The 21,535-nt window shown below is 44.0% G+C and overlaps 1 protein-coding gene across 1 annotated transcript in view; it reads right to left on the bottom strand.

Moving 5' to 3' along the window:
* Positions 1–255: 255 nt before the first annotated feature.
* LOC126417068 (proline-rich protein 2-like) overlaps positions 256–21,535 on the bottom strand; it is a 164,299-nt gene continuing 143,019 nt past the window's right edge. Inside the window, exon 4 of the mRNA XM_050084961.1 lies at positions 256–435. Coding sequence (XP_049940918.1) covers positions 256–435 — 180 coding nt within the window. The remainder of the gene's footprint in view (positions 436–21,535) is intronic.

The following is a 21,535-nucleotide window of genomic DNA, read 5'->3' as shown; positions in this document are numbered from 1 at the left end:
CTTGAACCTAAGAGCTCTCAGTCTACAGCTGCCCACGCTAACCACAGGACCACGGCGCTCGTGAGCTGAAAGTATTCTTCATGTTGCCTATCTTGCGCATGGACTACTCAGTTTGTATATTTTGCTTATTTTTTTCATAGTTCCACATAACTTCTTCCGTTTTTCTCGATTGATCTGTGTCCAGCTTTTCAAGGCCTGTCCACTGTGCCAGCTTACAACTAAATCTGAGGGGGGTGCGATGGGGAGGTTCCCTTGTCAGTTGAACGCGGCCACAGCCATGTCTGCGGATGCACCCAGCGTCCCGCCGGCCACGCTCGCTCGCTCGCGGTGTGGGACAAGCAGCGGCGGCTGCAGGCTGCGTCGCGAGCGGGAACCCCCGCGGGGCCGCTTGACTAACGACAAAGTAATTGCGCGCCGGCCGGCCGGCGGCCTCATCTGCATACAAAGAACGCGTCTTAATTGCCTGCCGAGCTTTTCAATTAAAAGCTCCCGGTGCGCGCCTTGGGTGGTCGAGGCACTCCCCACAAAACGCGTTCCGCATAGCGACCTCTATTCGGGATGGTGTAAATGTCCAAACAACTGCTACCAGCATGGCTACAAAATCGTTTCTTAGTAGCACCCTCTCCTGTGTAACTGATCTGATTGGATCACATTACCTAATTTTTCAATATGTTCATCCGTTTTGGATGTTGAACGGCATCCTGGGTATGAGTCATCTTCAGCGTTTTCTCGGCCATCTTGGAAACACTTGAATCACTGAAGAACTCGCGAAGGTGATGAACGGTCTTTGCCATACACTTCTTTCATTAACAGATAGGTTTCAGTAGCCATGTATGGAAGTGAAACATAGACGATAAATAGTTTGGACAAGAAGAGAATTGAAGCTTTCGAAATGTGGTGCTACAGAATAATGCTGAAGATTAGATGGGTAGATCACATAACTAATGAAGAGGTATTGAATAGGATTGGGGAGAAGAGGTGTTTGTGGCACAACTTGACTAGAAGAAGGGATCGGTTGGTAGGACATGTTCTGAGGCATCAAGGGATCACCAATTTAGTATTGGAGGGCAGCGTGGAGGGTAAAAATCGTAGAGGGAGACCAAGAGATGAATACACAAAGCAGATTCAGAAGGATGTAGGTTGCAGTAGGTACTGGGAGATGAAAAAGCTTGCACAGGATAGAATAGCATGGAGAGCTGCATAAAACCAGTCTCAGGACTGAAGACCACAACAACAACAACAACAGTTTTTTAAAGTTACATGTGTAACTCCACGACATTTAGTTGGTGCATTACTACATTTTCATTTATCCAACAAAACAATGTAACAGGTCTTACTCAAACGAATGTCATGGCTGAAATAATTGTCTCTAGACACCAGAGATCCCACATTAGATTGAGAAGGTTTAACACTTTACAGGATATGGTCGTTCATTTTAGGCGTGTGTGTACTTATTCTGTGATTGCATCAGTCCCATTATTTTATCACCACATGTACTTAACACAATATTAAATTCATAATTGTACGTTAACTAGACTTTTTCCCTTGGTTTTGCACATCTGTGTGTTCAACACATATACTCGTATTTAACCACCTCCTCCTCCCCCTCCTTTGTGTTCACCGCTCCCCCTTCTGTCTATCCACCTCATCATCCATCCCCATCTGTTTCCTTCTCCCTATTCTTCATATCCTCCTCTCCTTTTTGCCCATTTCATGAACCCCCTCTCTCTGACCAAATCTTCCTCCTCCAGCCCTTTAACCATATCATCCTCCCCTCTTTCATTCCACCTCTGCCTCCTCCTCTTCCTTTCCCACTTCACTATTACCCTTCTACACCTTCTACCTGCCTTTCACATCAGGGGATTGAAAATTATTTATTGGCCACTGACGAACAGACCACCATGCAAACCAGGTCGATAAAGCTGGCCAATACTGCTCCAAAACACCTGCCAAGCAGGACAGCGTACATCTCAAGGCCCAGAAAAGGGTGTCTTGATGCTGACATGTAGGCTTTCCTGCAAAGCAGGTTGATTTAAAGGCCAATAATATTCTCACACAACATGTCTGTCAGCAGGACAGCCTATACGGTAGGGGCTGGGAAGAAACGCATTTTTGCCCATCTTTCCTTTTCTATTGGAGCTAGGAAGTTATATACCCCACAGTGCTCATATTCGTGAGGCCTCTTGTTTCTATGCCCTATATAAATGTACATGGATGTACAAAACACATTAAATTTACAATATTTACAAAGCCCAAAAGATTGAAAACATGTATCCAGCTGCTGAGTAGATTCAATCGACGTCTTTGTTGCTATAAGGAACCCCTCCAGACAGCCAGGAAACGATCATTTTGGGCATGCACATAAGATTAGCTGAACAATTTGTCGTTCTGCTCCACAATCACGACTGCACAATGTTGTTGATCCCCATTTATACATTGAGTCAGCACATTTCCCACGATTTGTCCTAACCCTCTTGAGTGCAGACCTGATCTCTTGATTTTGATCCTGTGGTGGTCTAGACGAGGCAGAGCGTCTTAAGCTGTTCTGTGGTACCACTGTTCTCTTGTATTTATGCCCATTGCTAAGAGCTGGGAGATGGGAATGAGGATTACTTTTAATGAGTATGAGAATGTCCTCCTGTACAGGAATATAAGGTACTAGCTATTTTTGTAAACTAAGGCCCTCTGCAAAAATGGGGGAGCTATATGGCCGAGAACAGGCAAAAAGGAAGTTGGAGAGTTAATAACTGTTCCCGAATTGATGCACATAGTCTGATTTCTGCGTGTCTATGAGTCTGGCGTATCAGCTGTTGATCCAGACTGCAGCGCAATATTGTGCCAAAGGGTACACCACTCCAAGACCTACGACGCTTTTATGGACCGTCTGCTCAGAAAATTTGGTCTCAATGTTAAAACGTGGCAACCGAACTTTGAAGGTCACAGTGAAGTGACATACCAATTTCTACACAAGATCGTAGATGAGAACAAAATCGATTTGGTAGCCATATAGGAAATTGAAGTAACCGGAATCAACGTATGACGTCTAAATACCTCGATAATATTCAGCTGTCGAAATGATATAGTAGAAATTATATCATGTAACACCTTAAGCTGTTCTTCAAAATATTTTGTATTGTGGACCTGTTTTGGTCAAAGACCATTATCCAGCGCCTCTTGCACACAGATCACGGAAACTGAAATATTTCAGCTGAAAGGGATGACTCTAGTAAAAATACAAGTAATACAGGCACTTACAGATTTTTGTCACCTGTTGCCAACGTCTGTTATTTACAAATCATTTCCACAATAAACAATGATATACTCTTCACACATATGTACTTTAAAATTAGTAAATAATTCAGATTTATAAATAATATCTAGAATTAAGGTTAAAAGAGGTACCTCGTAGATTCCATATCGCCATCAGAATATCACTGTCATATCCCTCCTACTTCTGCTACGTACTTTTCTGTCTGTAGCCAGCACGTAACTGGCGAATTTTCAGCAAACGTTTTTTCTTACCTTCATCACCGATGCCATTTTCATAATCATGCTCCAACAACTTAACCATTTTATTCGCTGGGGATGAAAAATACTGCTTATCTTATGATTCAAAATTGGCTCTGAGCACTATGGGACTTAACATCTGAGGTCATCAGTCCCCTAGAACTTAGAACTACTCAAACCTAACCAACCTAAGGACATCACACACATCCATGCCCGAGGCAGGATTCGAACCTGCGACCGTAGCGGTCGCGCGGTTCCAGATTGAAGCGCCTACAACTGCTCGGCCACAGCGGCCGGCCTCTTATGTTTCATTCCGACTCCGATAGTTTTTATTCGAATTCCGCACTTCTTCTTAACCTCTTCAGCACTAAATCCAGAACTGAACAAATGACATTATATCACCACAGGATGACAAAAGTAGTGCCTTCTAGGAAAGTATTTTAAAACATGACCGCGTAAGACTTTTATTTTATTCCGTGGCTTTTAACATTCACATGTAGGACGAATTCAATAATAATATACAGGTCGACATGGCAATCTAGTTTCGAATAGGCTGTGAGATTGGTTGCCATGAAACCTAAAAGGAACAGCAACATACCATCTACAAAAGCGCAAGATACAGACGAAATCTTATATCATTACCTGCTTTTGGCAGTAATGTCACTAATGAATGATTTTTCTATCTTTTAATACAAATAAAACGTAGCGTTTTTCCTCTCTGAGTATTCAGAAAGTTAAATGTGGCCCACCACCAAGTGTACCCCCAGAAATTCAGCAATGAATGTAGACCTAGAAAAACAGAAATCAGAAATATAGTATTTATCAATTAAGTTTAGTCAAGCAGAGGTAGACTCTTTTTTTTTTTTTTTTTTTTTCATCAGTCTACTGACTGGTTTGATGCGGCCCGCCACGAATTCCTTTCCTGTGCTAACCTCTTCATCTCAGAGTAGCACTTGCAACCTACGTCCTCAATTATTTGCTTGACGTATTCCAATCTCTGTCTCCCTCTACACTTTGTGCCCTCTACCGCTCCCTCTAGTACCATGGAAGTCATTCCCTCATGTCTTAGCAGATGTCCTATCATCCTGTCCCGTCTCCTTATCAGTGTTTTCCAAATATTCCTTTCCTCTCCGATTCTGCGTAGAACCTCCTCATTCCTTACCTTATCAGTCCACCTAATTTTCAACATTCGTCTGTAGCACCACATCTCAAATGCTTCGATTCTCTTCTGTTCCGGTTTTCCCACAGTCCATGTCTCACTACCATACAATGCTGTACTCCAGACGTACATCCTCAGAAATTTCTTCCTCAAATTATGGCCGGTATTTGATATTAGTAGACTTCTCTTGGCCAGAAATGCCTTTTTTTGCCTAGCGAGTCTGCTTTTGATGTCCTCCTTGCTCCGTCCGTCATTGGTTATTTTACTGCCTAGGTAGCAGAATTCCTTAACTTCATTGACTTCGTGACCATCAATCCTGATGTTAAGTTTCTCGCTGTTCTCATTTCTACTACTTCTCATTACCTTCGTCTTTCTCCAATTTACGCTCAAACCATACTGTGTACTCATTAGACTGTTCATTCCATTCAGCAGATCATTTAATTCTTCTTCACTTTCACTCATGATAGCAATGTCATCAGCGAATCGTATCATTGATATCCTTTCACCTTGTATTTTAATTCCGCTTCCCGAACCTTTCTTTTATTTCCATCATTGCTTCCTCGATGTACAGATTGAAGAGTAGGGGCGAAAGGCTACAGCCTTGTCTTACACCCTTCTTAATACGAGCACTTCGTTCTTGATCTTCCACTCTTATTATTCCCTCTTGATTGTTGTACATACTGCATATGACCCGTCTCTCCCTATAGCTTACCCCTACTTTTTTCAGAATCTCGAACAGCTTGCACCATTTTATATTGTCGAACGCTTTTTCCAGGTCGACAAATCCTATGAAAGTGTCTTGATTTTTCTTTAGCCTTGCTTCCATTATTAGCCGTAATGTCAGAATTGCCTCTCTCGTCCCTTTACTTTTCCTAAAGCCAAACTGGTCGTCACCTAGCGCATTCTCAATTTTCTTTTCCATTCTTCTGTATATTATTCTTGTAAGCAGCTTCGATGCATGAGCTGTTAAGCTGATTGTGCGATAATTCTCGCACTTGTCAGCTCTTGCCGTCTTCGGAATTGTGTGGATGATGCTTTTCCGAAAGTCTGATGGTATATAGCCAGACTCATATATTCTACACATCAACGTGAATAGTCGTTTTGTTGCCACTTCCCCCAACGATTTTAGAAATTCTGATGGAATGTTATCCATCCCTTCTGCCTTATTTGACCGTAAGTCCTCCAAAGCTCTTTTAAATTCCGATTCTAATACTGGATCCCCTATCTCTTCTAAATCGACTCCTGTTTCTTCTTCTATCACATCAGACAAATCTTCACCCTCATAGAGGCTTTCAATTTATTCTTTCCACCTATCTGCTCTCTCCCCTGCATTTAACAGTGGAATTCCCGTTGCACTCTTAATGTTACCACCGTTGCTTTTAATGTCACCAAAGGTTGTTTTCACATTCCTGTATGCTAAGTCTGTCCTTTCGACAATCATATCTTTCTCGATGTCTTCACATTTTTCCTGCAGCCATGTCGTCGTAGCTTCCCTGCACTTCCTATTTACTTCATTCCTCAGCGACTTGTATTTCCGTATTCCTGATTTTCCCGGAACGTGTTTGTACTTCCTCCTTTCATCAATCAACTTAAGTATTTCTTCTGTTACCCATGGTTTCTTCGCAGCTACCTTCTTTGTACCTATGTTTTCCTTCCCAACTTCTGTGACGGCCCTTTTTAGAGCTGTCCATTCCTCTTCAACTGTACTGCCTACTGCGCTATTCCTTATTGCTGTATCTATAACGTTAGAGAACTTCAAACGTATCTCGTCATTCCTTAGTACTTCCGTATCCCACTTCTTTGCGTGTTGATTCTTCCTGACCAATGTCTTGAACTTCAGCCTACTCTTCATCACTACTATATTGTGATCTGAGTCTATATCTGCTCCTGGGTACGCCTTACAATCCAGTATCTAATTTTGGAATCTCTTTCTGACCATAATGTAATCTAACTGAAATCTTCCCGTATCTCCCGGCCTTTTCCAAGTATATCTCCTCCTCTTGTGATTTTTGAACAGGGTATTCGCTATTACTAGCTGAAACTTGTTACAGAACTCAATTAGTCTTTCTCCTCTTTCATTCCTTGTCCCAAGCCCATATTCTCCTGTAACCTTTTCTTCTACTCCTTCCCCTACAACTGCATTCCAGTCGCCCATGACTATTAGATTTTCGTCCCCCTTTACATACTGCATTACCCTTTCAATATCCTCATACACTTTCTCTATCTGTTCATCTTCAGCTTGCGACGTCGGCATTTATACCTGAACTATTGTTGTCGGTGTTGGTCTGTTGTCGATTCTGATTAGAACAACCCGGTCACTGAACTGTTCACAGTAACACACCCTCTGCCCTACCTTCCTATTCATAACGAATCCCACACCTGTTATACCATTTTCTGCTGCTGTTGATATTACCCGATACTCATCTGACCAGAAATCCTTGTTCTTCCTTCCACTTCACTTCACTGACCCCTGCTATATCTATATTGAGCCTTTGCATTTCCCTTTTCAGATTTTCTAGTTTCCCTACCACGTTCAAGCTTCTGACATTCCACTCCCCGACTCGTAGAACGTTATCCTTTCTTTGATTATTCAATCTTTTTCTCATGGTAACCTCCCCCTTGGCAGTCCCCTCCCGGAGATCCGAATGGGGGACTATTACGGAATCTTTTGCCAATGAAGAGATCATCATGACGCTTCTTCAATTACAGGCCACATGTCCTGTGGATACACGTTACGTGTCTTTAATGCGGTGGTTTCCATTGGCTTCTGCATCCTCATGTCGTTGATCATTGCTGATTCTTCCGCCTTTAGCGGCAATTTCCCACCCCTAGGACAAGAGAGTGCCCTGAACCTCTATCCGCTTCTCCGCCCTCTTTGACAAGGCCGTTGGCAGAATGAGGCTGATTTCTTATGCCGGAAGTCTTCGGCCGCCAATGCTGATTATTTATCAAAAATTAGGCAGTGACGGGGATCGAACCCAGGACGGAAGACGTTTTGAGTGTGAATCAAAGACGCTACCCCCTTTCTCTTTTTTTTTTTTTTTTTTTTTTTAAAGAAAAATCTCGTTGTGTTCACTTTTGCTCGTTGCATCTGCTCCGGGCGGACGTCGTAAGACGTCCGTATAAGTTCACTGTTGACCCATTAACTCAGTTTTTTTATTACTGAGGGCTGCTAACCCTCTGACCGAGCACGCTGAGCTACCGTGCCGGCGCCCCCTAGACCACGGGTAGACTCAAGGAATGTCAATTACAGACCACTATCCAAAGGAAGACACAAGGTAAAACGGCAAAGAATCATGACCAGCCGTTTGCATACAACGATGCTAACCTGTAAATGTCTTAGATTTATTTCCAATTAGCTAGCCTGCATGACTAGCATTACTTTTGTAAGAAGATATCACGAAAATTTTCAAAATATTTTCTTGTTTTTAAGTTTGATTAGCTCATTTAAAATGGAATTTGCTTCTTTAACAAAATGTGAAAAAGCGTATAATTCCTCCATCAGATCTATGAGACCCTTTCCCTACTTTATGTAAAATAATAAAACTAATTTTAATTTTATGCTTTTCATGTCCGGAATGTTTAACAATGGCTCGAAGCACTATGGGACTTAACATCTGAGGTCATCAGTCCCGTAGACTTAGAACTACGTAAACCTAATTAACCTAAGGACGTTACACACATTCATGCCCGAGGCAGGATTCGAACCTGGGACCGTAACAGCCGCGAGGTTCCGGACTGAAGCGCCTAGAACCGCTCGGTCACAGCGGCCGGCATGTTACCAAATGTCGATGTATTACCTTAGTCGGTGATACGTTTTCTTGTATCGTGTGTACATATAATGACGAAAAAACCACAACAGAAAGAAGAAGTTATGCGACATAAACGAAAGTTGGTAAGCGTGTTTCTACATTTGAAAGATGATGTATATTAAAATTTCGCGACATGCTCATAAGAACATGAGGGTGCAAATCAGGTTTCCTTCAAATGCCGGCCGAGGTGGCCGAGCGGTTCTTGGCGCTACAGTCTGGAACCGCGTGACCTCTACGGTCGCAGGTTCGAATCCTGCCCGGGCATGGGTGTGTGTGATGTCCTTAGGTTAGATAGGTTTAAGTAGTTCTACGTTTTAGGGGACTGATGGCCTCAGATGTTAAGTCCCATAGTGCTCGGAGCCATTTGAACCATTCCTTCAAACATACGCGACAAGTGTTGCGAGCGTTAGTTACCTCTGGCGCCGGACGTGGTGAGTTGATGTTAACAAGAATCCCTTTAAGGCGACAAAGACGCCATTATCAATATCTCACTGCTTTCGAACGAGGTTGTGTAATAGACCATGAGAAGTCGGATGTTCCTTCTGCGATTTTGAAGGAAGATTTGGCAGTACTGTACATGACTGCTGGACGCGCTGATCACGAGGATGTACGGTCTCAAGAAGGCCGGATTCTGGACGGCCACATGGCACGACGGAGAGGGAAGACCATTGTGCTCGACGTATGGCTCTGGCCCAACGTACAACATATGCAGCAGCAATCTGAGCAGCAGCTGGCACCACAGTCATACAACAAACTGTCAGAAATGTGTTACTTCAAGGATAGCAGCTGTCCTGTAGCACACATTCCATTGACCCCAAACATTAGCCATTTACGACTTCAGTGGTGTCCACCGAGACCTCACTTACGAGCAAGATGGAGATCTGTTGTGCTTTCTGATGAAACCTCATTCTGCCTCCGTGATGGCTGTGATGGCCGTGTGCTGGTAAGGAGGCCAGTTTAGGGTCTGCAGCTAACCCATCTGCGTTCTAGACACACTGGACCTATGCCTGGAGCTACGGTTTGGGGTGCGATTTTTTATGACAACAGGAGCACTCTCGTGGTTATAGCACGCGTCCTGACTGCAAATTCGTACGTCAGTCCGGTAATTCGACCTGCTGTGCTGCCTTTCGTGAACAGCATTCCAGGGGGTGTTTTTCAACATAATAACTCTCGTCCACACAGCGCTGTTGTAACATAATATGCTCTACAGAGTGTCGACATGTTGCTCGATCACCAAATATGACTCGAATCGAGCACTTGTGGGACATCATCGGACGATAGCTCCATCGTCATCCGTGAAAAGCATTAACCATCCATGTATCGACAGATCGAGTGCAACAGGCATGAAACTCCATCCCACAAACTGAGCTCTGGCACCTGCACAACATCATGCATGCACATTTGCATGCTTGCAGTCAACATTCTGCCTGTTACATCGGTTATTAATACGCAAGCATTTCACGTTTGCTATGGCTTATCTCACACTTACATTAACCTGTGATATTGCGATGTTAATCGTGTAAGTATGTTAGCTATATCGTTGACGTCGGTTTGCAGTAGGGTTTTGGAGAATATACTGTATTCAAACATTATGAATCACCTCGAAGGGAACGATCTATTGATACGTAATCAGCACGGTTTCAGAAAACATCGTTCTTGTGCAACGCAGCTAGCTCTTTATTCGCACGAAGTAATGGCCGCTATTGACAGGGGATCTCAAGTTGATTCCGTATATCTAGATTTCCGGAAAGCTTGTGACACCGTTCCTCACAAGCGACTTCTAATCAAGCTGCGGGACGTGGGGTATCGTCTCAGTTTTGCGACTGGATTCGTGATTTCCTACATCATGTAGATGTAGACAAATGTATTGTCGAAATTTCGTCACTCCACATTAATTATATTTTTATTGTTGCGGCTTTTTATCACTGTATTTATCTGTCGGTTGATCAATTTTAATGTTTATCAGAATCTTAATGCTTCATTTTACACGATTTATATATTGGTGGTAGTGGGGTTATGCCCCATACTGAAATGAATTGTATTTTCAATGTTAAATAATGGTGTATGAGCGAAACTAGTCGCAAATTGAAGAGCAAAAAATATGTTAAATGGCAAAGTGAGGTGCTGCGTGATGACTTTCCATCGTAGTCAACGGTGGGAACACAACTGTGTGATGACTGTCAGTTGTAAATACAAAAAAAAAAAAAAAAAAAAAATGGTTCAAATGGCTCTGAGCACTATGGGACTTAACATCTGTGGTCATCAGTCCCCTAGAACTTAGAACTACTTAAACCTAACTAACCTAAGGACACCACACACATCCATGCCCGAGGCAGGATTCGAACCTGCGACCGTAGCAGTCGCGCGGTTCCGGACTGAGCGCCTTAACCGCTAGACCACCGCGGCCGGTTGTAAATATACACATGCTCATAAATTAAGGGTAAGGCTGGTGGGCGGTATCTGGGTTTAAATCACCTCGGGGTATGATCATGCAGTGCATTTGACCTGCGGTCGTCGCACTGTGGCGCTGGCAGCAGTCCACATACACAGAGGTGTGTTGGTCTATGTCAGAGTACGGTGCAGCGAGTAAGTGTGCAGACGTTTTCGGACGTGCTAATGGTGACTGTGTGTTGAAAATGGCTCAAAGAACACATATTGATGACGTTATGAGGGGTAGAATATTAGGGCGACTGGAGGCTGGTCAAACACAGCAGGTCGTAGCATGGGCCCTCCGTGTCCCACAAAGTATGATCTCAAGATTATGGAAACGATTCCAGCAGACAGGAAACGTGTCCAGGAGCTACAGCACGGGACGTCCACAGTGTACAACACAACAAGAAGACCGATATCTCACCATCAGTGCCCACAGAAGGCCACGGAGTACGGCAGGTAGCCTTGCTCGGGAGATTACCGCAGACACTAGAACAGTTGTCTCCAGACACACAGTCTACAGACGACTGAACAGACTTGGTTTATTTGCCCACAGACCTGCAAGGTGCATTCCACTGACCCCTGGTCAAGGAGAGCCCGTAAAGCCTGCTGTCAAGAACACAGTACATGGTCATTGGAACAGTGGTCCCAGGTTATGTTCACGGACGAGTCCAGGTATAGTCTTAACAGTGATTCTCGCCGGGTTTTCATCTGGCGTGAACCAGAAACCAGATACCAACCCCTTAATGTCCTTGAAAGGGGCCTATATGGAGGTCATGGTTTGATGGTGTGGAGTGGGATTATGATTGGTGCACGTACATCCCTGCATATCTTTCACAGAGGAACTGTAAGAGGTCAGGTGTACCGGGACGTCATTTTGCACCAGTATGTCCGCCTTTTCAGGGGTGCAGTGGGTCCCACCTTTCTCCTGATGCACGATAACGCACGACCCCACCGAGCTGCCATCGTGGAGGAGTACCTTGAAACAGAAGATATCAGGCGAATGGAGTGGTCTGCCTGTTCTCCAGACCTAAACCCTATCGAGTACATCGGGGATGCTCTCGGTCGACCTATCGCTGCACGTCTTCAAACCCCTACGACACTTCAGGAGCTCTGACAGGCACTGGTGCAAGAATGGGAGGCTATACCCCAGCAGCTGCTCGACCACGTGATCCAGAGTATGCCAACCCATAGTACGGCCTGTGTACGTGTGCATGGTGATCATATCCCATACTGATGTAGGGGTACATGCGCAGGAAACAGTGGCGTTTTGTAGCACATGTGTTTCTGGACATTTTTCTCAACTTATCACCGATACCGTGGACTTACAGATCTGTGGCGTGTGTGTTCCCTATGTGCCTATGCTATTTGCGCAAGTTTTGAGTAGTGTCACGTTGTATGGCACCACATTCTGAAATTATCCTTAATTTATAAGCATGACTGTAAATTTGCCTCGAGTTGAAAGATGGCTTTTAATTCCTTTAATGCGAAATCAATTTCGGGACTGCTGGCGCCATCTCCATATGCACTTATAAATATTCATCTAATCGATGTGTGTTTTTTTCTTTTTTGGATGGCAGCTGACTGACATCACTGATCACCAAACGCACAAGACTAGAGTCCACGACAGTACACAAAACGACACCTCAGCAGACGGCTGCCGACACGAGCGACTTTAACAAAGGGCACATTGTTTATGGCTCGATACTTTAAAGAACCATTTGCACTCGAGCACAGACGATATTTAATTTACTTAAATTAGATTATATGTATCGATTTTTTAAGACAAGAGAAAGCAAAATAAAACAATTAACAACGCTCTCTTGTCACAGCCCGTAGGCATCAGCACACTCTTATGTCATTCGTTGTCCTAGAAGGATGTAATATTTTGTGTGGTTCCACAGTTAGCCATATTGATACTTATGTGAAGAAAAGAGGCGCAGAATTAATAAGTCACTCTCATTTGTGAATTATTTGCAGTTATTTACCTATAATTTTGCGTACGTGTCATTCATAGTGTAATGTATATGTTGTAATGAATATATGTTTTATTTAATCGTATGCTTTTCTCTGTTTTAGTAGTTTTAGTCACCCCATTGTCATGATTGAAGCTGAGGTCAGATATCAGACTTTGTCTACAAAAAATATATAATGAGCCCTGGCTACGTTCTGTACATCTTCGGGCGTACGAAGCTCGATAAATTCACGGCGTAAATTTTAATCTCTCAATTACTTATCCAAACAACAATAATTATCATTATTACAAATTATTATTATTATATTTTTTATTTTTATTTGTTAAAGTACCTGAGTACGAGCGTCTGGCAAACGGCGGAGCTGGTCCGCTCCGCTGTTGGCGTGCTGGTGCGGAAAGCAGTCGAAGAACAGCGTAGGCGACGCGAGTAGACGACGAGGTGTCTGTCCTGCCCTCAGGTGTCATTCCAGAAGCTGCACGTCGGGAACTTTGCCCCCTCTGTGACGCAGGATAGGCGGCGATCTGTGGCAGGTCGACGACAGAGTACAGTGCTTGCGCAGACAGAAGTATTTTGCAGCACGTCGTTCAGCGTATATTGTTGTAAATGGGTACAGCTATGGAGTACGTGAACATCATTGCGGACCACCCCATCATCCCATCATAGCTGATGTCTGTCCCCACGGCGGTGGCACCTCCAGCACAATAACGACATGCCAGAATCTCACAACAGTGGTTTGAGGAGCATGATAACGAATCGTAGTTGATACCTTTCATCACAATATTCGCCTGATCTGTACCTGATGAAACAATCTGGTACGCTACCGGACGCTAGCACCGCGCACACAAACAAACGGTAGGTAATTTACAGGAATTTCGTGACCAGTGCGTAGACATCTGGTTCTACATACCTCTATCAAGGACTTTTCTAGTCCATGACACATACAATCGTTACTGCATTTCGTGACCAAAAGGCTTTCCAGTAGCTTGTCTTAATGTTTTTTTCGTTCATCAGGAAAGCTATTGTAAATATTCCCGTCTAACTGGTGCACTTCAAAAGTAAGACGAAGCTGGTGAACATGGCTGTAACGTCCACCTACTGATGTTAATACGTTGAATTTAGTTGCTTAATAAACAAAATCATAATGCGGCTTTCAGGTCGTGGACCACCATCTGCATAAACTGTTTAGTCATCCATGTGCTGCTCCTGCAGGAAGCCTAAGGAGAAAATTAGACCAATGGGATCGATAATACCATGCAAGCACTCACTATGCCCACAAAGCGCCCATCCATAGAATTGAATAGCACCTCAGTCCATGTTACAGTTTGTCTGTATCAGTCACTTTCTACTCATTTGCAGGGTGATGATTTAGATGTTGAATTTTAGATTGCGTAGTTGTTTTTTTTTCTCTTATTTTCAATGCCTTTTATATCGTAACGCTATTTAGCTATTGTGGTCAGTCGAACGTACAAATAACAATACCAAGAAATGTACGGAATTGTAAGTAACTTGCGTAAAGAGCTCTATCTTCGAATGATGCCCTAATTCGGGACAGATGGATAGTTACTCCACGGACAGCGCTGCCGGTGCGGAAACTAGCTGAATTGCTAGCGCTTCCTTGCGGTCTTGCTAAGCGCCCATTGCTCGCAGCTGATTTTTCCTTAACATCTTGCATTCTAATGTAATATTTTGTAGACACAACATAACCACCACAGCTGCGTGGTAAGTGGTTTAGTACTTTAGTGTTATTTATTAACGATATATCTTGTTTAAAGGAACTTGTGAATCGATTTTAAACACTGTAATTCATTACATGCTTCTGTAGTTCAGCCATGTTTGCCAAGTGGTACAGGCACCTAATTTCAGAGACTAATGTTTTTGTTGTGGTCTTCATTCCAGAGACCGGTTTGATGCAGCTCCCCATCCTTCTGAATCTGCTTAGTGTATTCATCTCTTGGTGTCCCTCTACAACTTTTACCCTCCACGATAGCCTCCAATACTAAATCGGCAATCCGTTGATGCCTCGGAACACGTCCTACCAACCCAACCCTTCTTCTAGTCAAGTTGTGCCGCAAGCTCCTCTTCTCCCCAATTCTGTTCAGTACCTCTTCATTGGGTTTGTGATTTACCCGTATAATCTCCAGCATTATTCTGTAGCACCACATTTCAAAGGCTTCTATTCTCTTCTTGTCTAAACTGTTTATGATTCATGTTTCACTTAAATACATGGCTACACTCCACACAAGTACTTTCAGAAAATACTTCCTGACACTTAAATCCATACTCGATGTTAACAAATTTCTCTTCTTCAGAAAAGCTTTTCTTGCCATTGCCAGTCTACATTTTATACCCTCTCTATTTCGATCGTCATCAGCTATTTTGCTTCCCAAACAGAAAAACTCATTTACCACTTTAAGTGTCTCATTTCCTAGTCTAACTCCCTCAGCAACACCTGGTTTAAACTGACTACACCCCAATATCCTCGTTTTGTTTTTGTTGATGTTCGTCTTGTACCCTCCTTTCAAGTCACTGCCCATTCCGTTCAACTGCTCTCCTACGTTCTTTGCTGTCTCCGACAGTTTTACAATGTCGTCGGCAAACCTCGAAATTTTTATTTCTTCTCCATGGATTTTAATTCCTACTCCAAATTTTTTCTTTTGTTTCCATTACTGCTTGCTCAATATAAAGATTGAATAACATCTGGGATAGGCTGCTAACCTGTCTCACTCTCTTCCCAACCACTGCTTCCCTTTCATGTCCCTCGACTCTTACAACTGCCATCTGGTTTCTGCACAAATTGTAAATAGCCTTTCGTTCCCTGTATTTTACCCCTGCCACCTTAAGAATTTGAATCAGAGTATTCCAGTCAACATGGTCAGAAGCTTTCTCTAAGTCTATAAATCCTACAAACATAGGTTTGCCTTTACTTAATCTATCTTCTAAGATAATTCGTAGGATCAGTCTGGATGTTGCTCTTCACAATTAGCACAACTACGATACGTAATTTCGACCATACGAAAAGTGGTCCCCGTTAAAGATGACGCTTTTTATTTCCTTTTAGGATATGCCTTGAACAAAAGGAAGTGTTGGGCAGAGGAAAATACGAAGAAGGCAGTGGAAGCCGTTAGAAACATCGTTGGCACAAGTGGCTTGTAAATGTGAATACTGCAAACAATGGCTTCAGTGTAGTTGCAAATAAGTATCATTATTATAACCAAATTTGGATTTTCCCACCGTTATTTTTCGTAATAAAACAATGTTGTCATAGGTACGCCATCTCGTATTTTCCTTAGAAATAACCCTATCCATAATCAGGAACCACAGTAATCGAAACTGCGAACCCTTTTAGTACACTCTCCAAAATACATTAGCTTCTTTGACATAAATCACGAAATATAATCTATTGACTTTCTGTAATAAAGGTTATTTATCACCAAAGTGGGTTATCTGTTACCTACATCAGTCGTCACTTGCTCATTTTCAACCAAACGTACCGTTATTTTTCCCTTAACAATCCTAAAATGGGGCACCTTACGCTACCTTGTCTTTTTGTTCTATTTATTTACAAAATATTGTAATTTTCTCTTCAAAGTAGAAAAATTATCATTGGGACTATAGCACTCGTAGAGTTATTTGGGACTGTAACAAACAAAGTGCCATTCGGGACTATAGCACCCACACAAATGGAGTTAGAGCGTCCCGCAAACACTCCTGTAGCAGCAGAGCCATTGACATGAAGCGGAAAGACACAGGGCCTGATTCGCGCCGCTCCTCTTAGTCCAATAATTATCTTAGTCCAAGTGTGGCGTGAAATTGGCTCCGGAGCACACAATGTGGATAACCTCTGGGCGCCTTTTGAAGCGGGGCTCTGCACTTCTGGAAGCGGCCTGAGGTGGGAATCGGCTGAAAGGCGTGCCAGTCAGATGAGAGAACATCGTCACAGAGCGCAGTCAGCGACTGGAAGCGGATCACCGGAGGTAATTAAACGGGAAGGGCGGCGCGCGGCGGGTGGCGATAGGTGGAAGCTGCGCCCGAGGGATAAGACCTTGACGCGCCACGCCGAGCAGAGGCGGGGGGTTCCCCGCCACGCAGAGAGTATCAGCGGCCGCAGTCAAGGGTGCCGCCGAGCCCTGTTGTTGACGTCATCGCCTGAACCCGCAAGCTCCGCTGCAGAGTGAGGGGTGCGCCACCATGCTGATAGCCCCTCACACTGCTCCAATATACGTGAATTATATGCACTAAAGCAAGATACATGAATTTTCTGTGGCACCTGGTCTACAGTTGCTGCGATTTTTCGCATGATTACGTGATGCCTGTAGCTGTTCATTTACTATTACAGTTATTACACTACTGGGCATTAAAATGGCTACACCACGAAGATGACGTGCTACAGACGCGAGACTTAACCGACAGGAAGAAGATGCTGTGATATGCAAATGATTAGCTTTTCAGAGCATTCACACAAGGTTGGCGCCGGTGGCGACACCTACAACGTGGTGACATGAGGAAAGTTTCCAACCAATTTCTCATACACAAACAGCAGTTGACCGGCGTTGCCTGGTGAGACGTTGTTGTGATGCCTCGTGTAGAGAGGCTTACCATCACGTTTCTGACTTTGATAAAGGTCGGATTGTAGCCTATCGCGATAGCAGTTTATCGTATCGCGGCATTGCAGCTCGCGTTGGTCGAGATCCAATGACTGTTAGCAGAATATGTAATCGGTGAGTTCCGGAGGGTAATACAGAACGCTGTGCTAGATCCCAACGGCCTCGAGTCACTAGCAGTCGAGATGACAGGCATCTTATCCGCATGGCTGTAACGGATTGTGCAGCCACGCCTCGATCCCTGAGTCAACAGATGGGGACGTTTGCAAGACAACGACCATCTGCACGAATAGTTTGACGATGTTTCCAGCAGCATGGACTGTCAGCTCGGAGACCATGGCTACGGTAATCCTTGATGCTGCATCACAGACAGGAGTGCCTGCGATGGTGTACTCATCAACGAACCTGGGTGCACGAATAACAAAACTTCATTTTTCGGATGAATCCAATTTCTGTTTACAGCATCATCATGGTCGCATCCGTGTTTGACGACATCGCGGTGAACGCACATTGGAAGCGTGTATTCGTCATCGCCATATTTGCGTATCACCCAGCGTGATGGTATGGGGTGCCATTGGTTACACGACTCGGTCACCTCTTGTTCGCACTGACGGCACTGTTAACAGTGGACGTTACATTTCAGATGTGTTACGACCCGTGGCTCTACCCTTCATTCGATCCCTGCGAAAACCTACATTTCAGCAGGATACTGCACGACCGCATGTTGCAGGTCCTGTACGGGTCTTTCTGGATACAGAAAATGTTCGACTGCTACCCTGGCCAGCACATTCTCCGGATCTCTCTGCAATTGAAAACGTCTGGTCAATGGTGGCTGAGTAACTGGCTCGTCACAATACGCCAGTCACTACTCTTGATGAACTGTGGTATCGTGTTAAAGCTGCATGGGCAGCTGTACCTGTACACGCCATCCAAGCTCTGTTTGACTCAAGTTCTAGTATAATATATTTGTCCAATGAATACCCGTTTATCATCTGCATTTCTTCTTGGTGTAGCAATTTTAATAGCCAGTAGTGTACTTGGTCCACAGTTGCTGCGATTTTTCGCATGATTGCGTGATGCCTGTAGCTGTTAAATTACTATTATATTTATTATTGTTATTATTATTTTCACCATCATTACACATTTTTGCACTGAAAAAGGATTTAAATATGAGCCTTATGTGATGATGCAACTCTTTTCTTGATTCCTCCTCCTGTTTCTCTTCCCAACATTTCTGCGTCCTTCGACTGTGTTGGGGTTGCTTTTGTTCTGTTGTGCCACAACCTAGCCTGGAGCACTGAACTGCCTGCTGCAAATGCAGCAACATGGCGTCACAGGGAACGAGGTGCTGTCATTATGGCGACCATACACTATGAAGTAAGAAGACATACTGGGAGTACACTGGTAAATACACCCACCAATGCTTCTGAAAAGCGAAGTTTATACACCATTTAGCTACAAAAGGGCGTTCAGAAAAGGGGACCAAAGAAACAAAGCAGGCCAAGAGAGGTCACTATTGCTTCAAGGTGGCCAGCGAGCAAGCTAACTTGTTCTGGGTCTGGGATAAGGCAAACTAACTAGCGTGGTTCTCGTAAATAGCACTTGACTCAAACTCTTCGTTTCATTGTGCTCAGATGTTCTCAGACCGTATCCAAGTGTATACGTGATGCCGAACTATGCCACCACTGCCAGCCTCTAACTTCGAGACCAAGACCGTTCAAAGTACGCAATGATGCAGCAGGTCACCTACCCTCGACCTAGGCTCCAGTAGCTGTAGGCACCAGCGGACTGTGAGCTGATGACTCCATGCAGACTACCTGGTGTCTTCACACCACCCAGCCGCTTACGCTTGACTATCTCATTTGAGCGGCCACCTCCCTGGCGGAATGTATGCTCGTAGCTGGACTGGCTACTCTCTCGCTGCTCAAATGGCTCAAATGGCTCTGAGCACTATGGGACTTGACATCTTAGGTCATCAGTCCCCTAGAACTTAGAACTACTTAAACCTAACTAACCTAAGGACATCACACACATCCATGCCCGAGGCAGGATTCGAACTTGCGACCGTAGCAGTCCCGCGGTTCCGGACTGCAGCGCCTAGAACCACACGACTACCGCGACCGGCTTCTCTCGCTGCCCTCAGTACCTTGTGGACCATCTTGTCACTGACCATTGCCCAGGCCAGGCACATACATTCGACATCAACCGCACAGGGAGCTGCAGTTTGAGTACCATCCTTCCTTGTGCTGTATCCCATGGCCCAAGGTTGTCAATCAATCTGGATATGGCTCTGATTCATTGACCATGGTGTCCTGCTGACCTTAGCGGATGACGCAACCTATACACGCCCCTGCAGTCACACATGCGGATGGCGTCTTGTTGAGCTTTGGCAGCTCACTGTGTCATCCCGGGACCGAATGACTCCACTCCAAAGGGGTCCATACCTCTGTACGTCACATGAATAAAAGCGTAATTCATTCAGGGATGCCTTACTAGTGGTGCTCCATCGTGACCTTTTACAGCCATTTCCTCCATTACTGTTGGGTTCACTGTGGTGTCACCGCCAGACACCACACTTGCTAGGTGGTAGCCTTTAAATCGCCCGCGGTCCGTTAGTATACGTCGGACCCGCGTGTCGCCACAATCAGTGATTGCAGACCGAGCTCCGCCACACGGCGGGTCTAGTCTAGAGAGACTCCCTAGCACTCGCCCCAGTTGTATAGCCGACTTTGCTAGCGATGGTTCACTGTCTATACATACGTTCTCATTTGCAGAGACGACAGTTTAGCATAGCCTACAGCTACGTCATTTGCTACGACCTAGCAAGGAGCCATATTCTTCAAGAATGTATTCTGAATGGATAATATTGTGAATCATGTACCGTTAAGAGCGACGTTCATCATTAATGGATTAAAGTTAAGTATCAAACTAATTACGTCCGCTTTCTGAATTTTAATTCCTTGTCATGTTCCAGACCTCACGTCAGTATAGTTCTTCCCTCCTCAAGCCAGCCTGCGTGAGCTAAAACGCGTGAATTTCGGCCTCCTCTAGTAACACGGTGTTGGCTCTTTTGGAAACACAACATTCACCTCCTAGCCTCAACATTTCTCTCCACATTTTCCATGTTTTCTTCAATTCTTTTACTTGAGATTTTGCTGTCATAATTTTGTTTTTCAGTATGCTTCTTTCACTCATTACACTTATTACTTCCCAATTGATTCCTGCTTGCTTCGGTCTTCTTCTGTTTCTTGGAGGCAAGTAGTTTTTCTTTCATTGAGTAGCTTACTGCAACAGAAATCCTTTTTGTCAGTCTGTTGTTGTTAATTCTATGTATGTGCACATAAAATGTTTGTCGATGTTTCATGGTCATGTCTCCACGTGTGTCTGTGTGTCTGCACAATTCTTTGGTTGGTCTCTACATTCATATATCATCTCTGAGTAGTCCTCCAAAAAATTTTCTGGTAATCTTGCTTTTTTTCTTGTCTCTGTGGTGCCCGATGCTCCGATCATAGTCGTTCCTACTGCGGAGAGTACTTCTGGTAGTACAACTCTCTTGTAGTGCAAAACTTTGGCCTCTCTTATATTCCTTTTATTACAGTCTGTCCATCTTAGTTTGTGACATTCCTGAAGTTTTTCTCTTCTTTCTATGTTGTCTACCTTATTTGATCCTCCAGTTTGTATATATTGCCCCAAAAACATGAGTTTTTCACTCTTCTAGCCCTTCCGCATTTTATGTGTAGGGCTTGGGTCTGTCCTTTCTGTCCATGTTTTGCGTTTTCTCATTGACATACCTGAAGACCTGTTTTCATGTAAGCGTTTTCATGTTGCTTGTGCTTCTTCTCTGTTGTTTCTGAGTACTGCCAGTTCACCTGTACACAACAGGCATTTTATGATTTTTTTGTTTCCACTTGTTCTTCCTAACCGTATTCCTTTTGCGTAGTCTTACAATTATTCTATAATTTTATTCTTGCCTAAAAGCGGTGAGAACCCATCTCCTTACTGACCCCTGTGTGTTTCTACAATGCATCTGAGATACCTTACACAAATTTT

The sequence above is a fragment of the Schistocerca serialis genome, chromosome 8 (genome assembly GCF_023864345.2).
Source record: "Schistocerca serialis cubense isolate TAMUIC-IGC-003099 chromosome 8, iqSchSeri2.2, whole genome shotgun sequence".
Classification (NCBI taxonomy): Eukaryota; Metazoa; Arthropoda; class Insecta; order Orthoptera; family Acrididae; genus Schistocerca; species Schistocerca serialis.
Note: the sequence above shows the minus strand (reverse complement) of the source record. Positions and strands in the feature narration are given on the sequence as shown.